Below are 7,576 nucleotides of genomic sequence, written 5' to 3' on the forward strand. Positions count from 1 at the left end.
CAATATTGGTTGATTTTATTTTTTTTAAGTTGTTAGTAACTTAGATCTAGGGGAAAAGAAACTACTATGAATCTCAAATAATCTACTAAATTTTCTACCAAATCTTTTACATGAGTGTGGGACTCACACAAGTGAGTTCCACACCCATGTGAGAGATTTATTAAAAAATTTAATAGATTATTTAAAATTCCTAGTATCATTCTGAGAAAGTTCGCGACCCTCACATGGGACTCGAACTCGCAACCTTCATAATGAAGCTTGAAAAGTATACTAGTGTGACACAAGTCCATGGATAGAATCTTAAATTTGGAAACAGATGAAATTTCTTGACAAAAAAAAGTGAAGATTCATTTTGTGTTTGGATGTTAGATTTTAAAAAATGAAAAATAAAATAAAGAAAAATAAGTTAATTATTATTATTAATGAGATTTTTTTTAAGGTCCCTAATAATAACAATTTAGAGGATAAAGGATACCCAAAAAGATAGTGATGCATCACGTCCCTGAAACAACTTGGCGCGCGTTTTTAATTATTTTGTGGACCAAAATACCCTTGCCAAAATCAACACAGAAATAAACTCATTCCGACGTCTGAGCTACATTCCAAACATCCAGCATCTTCACGAACAGGAGAACAGCAGAATTAGGGTTTCAACATCATCTGCACCATCGACATTAGAGCTTCGTTATCTTCTCCAAAAATCATTCCCATTCTTTCCTCACAAATTTCTCTGACCTAGGTTAAAGCTTCGTTTTCACTGCTCATCATCATCTCAGTCCATCTTCGTCACGTCGCATCTTCATCTTGGGCCATATCAGCTCGTCATTCAAGTTTCATCCTAACTCTGGTCAGTTTTTCTACAATACAACTAGATTTTCTCTGGAAACACAGTTAATAGCATTTTATAATAACCTTCCATAAATTAGGGTTTCAATTTCGTAATAAAAAGCTACCTGAATTTGGAAAAAGTTATTTCTGTGTATTTTGAACTTATTCTTCAACATGTTTGTGTGATTTTATCTGTAAATTTCTCTGGCATTTGAATTTCTCTGATTTTTGATTAATGTACGTTTCTTCTTTCAATTTTCTCTGGCATGTTTATTTTGTGTTTCTGTAATATGTATTCTTAAATATGTATTTTTAATTGGAATTTTTTGGTTCCAATGTCTTAAGTTTCTCTGGTATTTTTAATTGGGGTTCCAATGTCTATTACTTTCTTGCCTTTGTCTACAGGGTGGTATTTATAATTTTCTCTAACCACATCACATCACTTTCCTCCCTTGTGTCTTTGTCATTTTTAATTTTCTCTGGAATTTTAATATTATGGACTGGAATGAATGTTTTTTCTTTGAATTTTCTCTGCCATGTGTACTTTGAGAAAAAGTTATTTCTCTGAATTTTGATCTTATTCTTGAACATGTTTCTGTCATTTTGTCTATGAATTTCTCTGCTTTGTAAATTTCTCTGGAATATGTATCTTTCTCTGCAATGTCTATTACACTCTTGCCCCTGTCTAAGTTTCTCTGGTATTTATAATTTTCTCTGACCACATCGCACCATTTTCCTCCCTTGAGTGTCTCTATCATGGTTAATTTTCTCTGGTTGTGTATGTAAATTTCTCTTGCATTTTAATATTATGAATTGAAATTTTCTCTGGAATGGAGATTTCCTCAAGAATGTGTAATTTTCTCCAGAATGTGCATTTTTCTCTGGTATGTTTATTTTGTTCAATTCTTGATTTCAATATGGTGTAATTCTCAGTGGCATGTTTACATTACTTTGTTTATTTTATCTTTGCTAATTATGGAATGGAAATTTTCTTTCGCTTGCCATGTTTATTTTTTTCTATCATTCATTTTTTCTGGTATGTTTACTTCTATATGTAATTTAAACAATTATTGAAAATTTCTCTTCTATGTTTATGATACTGTGTTGATTTTCTCTGACATTTAATTTTTAATGTCTAATTTTCTCTGGCATGTCCAATTTTCTGTAATTTTCCCTTATCTGTAATTTTCTCTGGCATCTCCAATTTTCTCTTTTTTTTTTGTAATTTTCTCCCTTATCTGTAATTTTCTCTGACATGTCCATTTTTCTCTGAGATTTAATGTTGACATCTCTATGTTTTAATCATTGTCTAGAAATGGAAAAACGTAAAAGCAGCGAAACACTGGAAACACCAAGCAAAAAACAGAAACTCTCTCAGTCTTCTTATGGACTAGGATAAAAAACCAGCAGCAAAACACTAGAAACACCAAGCAAGAAAGAACAACTCTCTCAGTCCTCTTATCATCTAAGATAAAAAACCAGCACTAAAACACCACAAACTCCTTCCCAAAACACACAAGTCCAAGCTGATGAAGCAACTAGCATCCACATGAGTACCCCAACTTCAAAAGACTCAAGCTCAAGGGGGAAAAAACCTGTTAAACTCCACAGAAAGAGAGCTCACTACAGCATTCAATTCCGATCCAACATCTCATCTGTCGTCTCCTTCTTTCAAACACTTAAATTCAGTTCAACACATCTTCTAGAGCTTCAAAAGACCCCATTCTGGTATTTGATCCAAGCTCTAACCACTGGAAGGATGGATCCAAAGAAATCTAGGAAATTCGATGATGATGTAGTTGCCATAATCCAATGTTACAATGAAAAAAAAAAAGCATTCATAGTTGGGAAGAAGAACCTGACCTTTACAACAAACGACATGACCTTGATTTTTGGTTTGGAAGGAGGTAAAGGAGCCATGTCATTAAGATACTCTAAAAAGCCAAAATCTGCATTCCTCATGAGAAGATTCCAAAAGGACACAAGGCTCACTGGTCCTGTTCTTAAAAATGCCTTGGTCAAAGCAATGAAAGGCAAGCAACCAACTGACTTCAAAGATGTAGCAATCATTGTTACATTGTACTTGTGTCTCACCCTATTTTTTGCAACAAGTGGGAATTCAATAGGTTGGGTTTTTATAAAGTATGTGGAACCTCTTGAATCAATGAAACAGTATGATTGGCCGGAAGCAATCACATCAACATTGATTGATTCTATCATGGCATTGCACAAAACTCCAGAAAAAGTTACGGGGTGTGTCATTGCATTGCTGGTAAGTATAATATCCATTCAAATTTGCAGTTATCATACTTACAAATTTGTGCGTTTACAAAATTTTATTTACTTTCATTTTCATCACAGTATTGGCTATGTGAACATGCAACTATCATTGACTCGGAAGACAGTAACACAACTGACTTCCCAAGATGTGCCAAGTGGAACCTGCAAACCTTGACGAAACAGCTGCAGAAGACACCAGTCCACTCTCTTGCACCTCGACAGGTTAGATTCCTATTGCTACTGAAATCTCAGTGAAATTCCAAAATTTCTCTGACCACTGCTTTGTTTCCCTCCTTGTGCATTGATTGATTAAGATTAATTTTCTCTGAAATATCAATTTATGTTTTCTTCTTTGCTTACCACTGGTCTATTTCTGCCATTGTAATCAATTTTCTCTGCCATCCAAATTTCTCTGACCACAATTGTAACACATTAACTTATATGCCCTGATTGATTTTCTCTAATATTTGAATTATGTTGGTTGTTTCATAATTTTCTCTGGCCCATCAAATTTTATCTCCTTGTGTGTAATTTTCTCTGCCCATAACTTATGTGCCTTACATCTTTGATAAACACTGTTTATTTCTACCCTTCTAATGAATTTTCACTGGAATTCAAATTTCTCTGACACAATTATAGTAAAACATTAACTTATATGCCTTGATTGATTTTCTCTGATATCTAAATTATGTTGCTTGTTTCATAATTTTCTTTGCCCCATCAAATTAACTCCATGTCTCTAATTTTGTCTGGCCCATACAATTTTCTCTGAAGTTTGTTTCCCATTACTATCATTTAGATGAATTTTATTTTCCTTATTTGAATTTTTTCTCTCATTGAATTTTGTAACATTTCTCTAATAAAAGAGTCTCTTGTTACAGATTGATAACAAGCAGCTAGTCAAAAACCCATCAGAGGAGTTCTGTCTTGGCAAAAAGACGAAGAAAGAATTAAAAAAGGCAATTGTCATATTCAAGGAGACATTACAAGATCCATCTGAAGATGGAGGGAATGAACAAGCAGAAGGCAACACAGAAGAATACGATGCCAACAATGGACAAGAACATCAAGCAAGCAGCACAGAAGAAGAAACCAGCGAAGAAAGTGAAGAAATAGAACCAGAAGACAAAGAACAAAATGAACAGAAAGAAGAAGACAGTGAACAAGAAGATGAAGAAGAAGATGAACAACAAGAAGAGAACAAGGATGAAAGTGATGAAGAAGAAAATAATGAGCCGATGGACCAACAACATGATGGCATTTGTGGCTCAACAATGCATCAGCTTGAAGAATTTGAGGAATCAAAGGATGCCCAAATTGCTGATCTACGTCAAAGACTGAAGGCACTGTCTCAATCTAAAAAAGAAGAAGACAGAAATTGGATTGAATTACTTGCTGAAAAGGATATTTCAATAAGAATCCTGACATCACATAACTCAGAACTTCAAGAAAAAGAAAGCACAATCCGAATGAAACTAAGGATGTTGGAGGTTGAAAAAGCAGACGATACAAAAACAATTCAACAGTTGAGGTGTTCAAATTCGGAGCTTGAAACTGAAAATGCTAAATTGCATGAACAAGTTCAAGAACTATCCGTCCAACTAGCAACACAACCATACCGAACACCAACACAACTTCAACCACAAGGTCAGTGAAAATCTTGAGCCACAAAAAGTTATGTCCTTGTGCCAACATAACTCAGAGAAATTTCTATTTATTATAATTTTCTCTGTCATTGGTAATTTTCCCTGGAAGTTATATCTCTCTGAACACATTAGTTATATTTCTAATGCTCATTTCATTTCTCTGTATATTTTCTTATTCCATTTTTGGGGCTTGTTTGATTTTCACTATGTATAGTTGGAATGCAAGTGGAACAACAACCAACAACCCAACAAGAACAAATGCCACACAAACAACAACCGAAACAAAAGAAGAAACTCTATGGTAACTGTCACGACCCCAAACCGCCCCTAGTAGTTTGGTGCCGTGATGGCCAGTAATCCGTAATTACCGAAGGCCAACTTTCTAAAACTTAACACAATCAGAGTATGATAAACGGGGCTCACAAACGCGGAAGCAATAATCAAAAAAAACAAGTGGTCCATAAGAGCTGTGCATAGATCAAATGCAATGTCATTCATCTTACAACTTGAATACAACAAAACAAAATATGTGTTACATCTTGATCAAAAGGCTTCTCGAGCCGACATATACAAAATACAGCAAATACAAGCCAAGAAGCATGATTTTCAAGATTCGCCGACATGAAATAAATGGCATCGCCGACGTGAATACAAAAACAAAGCCGACATAATCAAGAATCCAAACAAGCTTTCAAAAATAGTCTAGGCGTCGCTGACGTCCTGCTCATCACCTACATATATATAGAGAGGGTGAGCTTGGATACTCAGTGAATGGTACTAATAATAAAGGTTTGCATGAATATAGTCGGAGTCTTTCAAAACAAAACACATCAAAACTTTATCGAACAAAGGATGAACCGTATTCATCTGTCAAGTCATACAAGTCTCAAGGGATGCTTATTGACATCGGCAAAACACATCAAGCTTTCCGAATAAACAAAGGATGAACCGTATTCATCTGTCAAGTCATACAAGTCTCAAGGGATGCTTACTGACATCGGCAAAACACATCAAGCTTTCCAAAACAAGGACTGTACGATCCGTAATCGTTTAGTCAAAGGTACTGCGAAAGTTTATAGTCCTCCAGCACAAGGGACTTGTGTTACTTAGGCCCGTAGCCCGATTTAACATTTTGGAACTTGTGTTACTTAGGCCCGTAGCCCGGTTTAACAATATCGTCTTTCCAAGAAAGGACCGTATCCTTTTATACTCAGTGCTGCGAAAGTTTAGAGTCCTCCAGCACAAGGGACTTTTGCACTTGGTACTGGGAAAGTTTAGAGTCCTCCAGTACAAGGGACTTTTGTACTTGCTACTGCGAAAGTTTAGAGTCCTCCAGTACAAGGGACTTTTCAAGGATGACATCAAAACAAGGCTATTCATTCATGCTTGGCAAATACTTTTGTCAAAACAAAACAAAGCAAGATTTATCAAAACAAGTGTAACATAGCTTTATTAGAAATACCACTCACCTAGTTCTTCAGGTGTAGGCTCAAAGCAAGGATCAAGGTCCTACAAACACATGGTAATCACATTCTCAAAACAAGCTTACGTGCATGCGAATGACCTCGGCATTCTTACCAGGTCCAAGTCAATAACAAAGCAAAACATGTTGGGAGTTTAAATACTGCTCCCGTCTCATGAAAACACACTGGGTACCAATCAGATCTTGGCCGAGGTCCCACACATCCTTGTCGAGGTGTGGTCCCGCTGGCCTTAACCAAAAGCAAAGTCGGGGAAACCTGGCTTCCCCTTTGAAGCACATGAAGAACATGATGAACATGGTCGAGAGAAAGATGAATGCAAGTCCAAAACTCGTTACAAAAATCTGAGGTTTCATGCCAAGAGTTCAAAACATGGACCTGGGTACTCACACAAGAAAGTCATGCAAGAGCAAACACAAAAACATGATTCTTATTCCAAACTTTCAGATCAAAACGAGGTTTTCTGCAAGAACACATGAAAACCATTTTCTCTTTCCAAAACCAACTTCAAATCGATGCATGACATGCAAAACAAGTCCGATCATGCAGTGCAGCTAGATGATCAATATCAACAACCAAAGTAGATCAAGATTCTAACCTTAAAACTCGAATCCAACGGATCCAACTACGAAGATCAAGCTTGGAAGGCTCACTCTCACTCAAGAACTTCTCTTCCTTTTCTCTAGAGCTTCTCTCTCTAAAGGCAAAGATTTGAGACAAAATGATTTGTTTCTAGGTCTGCCGGCTGTCTTACCAATCAGCTCGGACACGTGGCGTTACCGGGTTGGCTCAACTCAAAAAGGTGATTGATAGATAAGACAAGTCTCTGACAAAGCGTATGCAACAAGCTGGGTAAGACACATCGGCAAGAAATGACATCGGCTCAAATCAAGGATCCGGCAACAGGATAACAAAGACATCGGCTAGGGAGGACGACACTTGACTAAGCTGTGCCACACCTTGGCCGGGGTGTGCCACATCTCAGCCTAGGCCATACCTACCTGCGGACGAGGTTCACTAAGTGCAAAACATCTCGGCAATAAGCCCGAGGTGAAGGTGGGGGTCGACCAAGGTCTCAAACAGTTCTAAGTTCAAAGGTTCAAAGGCGAACTAAGCTCAAGGTGACCTCGGCCACACACACCCATACCGAACAAGGAACAAAATCACGCAAGCAATACATAAACAAATCAAGGCAAGGCAAAACCTTCAAAATAGCATAACAAGGCAAGATCGTGCACGAATGTATGCAAGTATGACAAGAGTAAGGTGAGGGTTGTTACAGTAACTGCAAAATATTGAATTAAATAAATTTACATATTGAAATATCATCTGTTGCTTCAG

General features: G+C 36.7%; 1 protein-coding gene across 1 annotated transcript; it reads left to right on the top strand.

Annotated features, from left to right (window-relative positions):
• The first annotated feature begins 2,692 nt into the window (after window positions 1–2,692).
• On the top strand, window positions 2,693–5,111 carry LOC145814063 (uncharacterized). The gene is made up of 4 exons (XM_082910589.1): window positions 2,693–3,100; window positions 3,190–3,330; window positions 3,990–4,755; window positions 4,969–5,111. Exons 1-4 carry the CDS (start codon window positions 2,708–2,710, stop codon window positions 5,109–5,111), a joined length of 1,443 nt encoding a protein of 480 aa, XP_082766715.1. The 5' UTR covers window positions 2,693–2,707.
• Window positions 5,112–7,576: the final 2,465 nt, after the last annotated feature.

Source organism: Camellia sinensis, unplaced genomic scaffold (assembly GCF_055761805.1).
Source record: "Camellia sinensis isolate YWXY unplaced genomic scaffold, ASM5576180v1 Unanchor1, whole genome shotgun sequence".
In the NCBI taxonomy this organism is placed as follows: Eukaryota; Viridiplantae; Streptophyta; class Magnoliopsida; order Ericales; family Theaceae; genus Camellia; species Camellia sinensis.

What these genes read in the sequence shown, in the direction of transcription:
- LOC145814063 (XM_082910589.1), top strand. Translation starts at nt 2,708, where the DNA reads ATGACCTTGATTTTTGGTTTGGAAGGAGGTAAAGGAGCCATGTCATTA. An exon ending in GGTGTGTCATTGCATTGCTG is followed by an intron (nt 3,101 to 3,189) that starts GTAAGTATAATA and finishes TTTTCATCACAG; the next exon opens with TATTGGCTATGTGAACATGC. An exon ending in ACTCTCTTGCACCTCGACAG is followed by an intron (nt 3,331 to 3,989) that starts GTTAGATTCCTA and finishes CTCTTGTTACAG; the next exon opens with ATTGATAACAAGCAGCTAGT.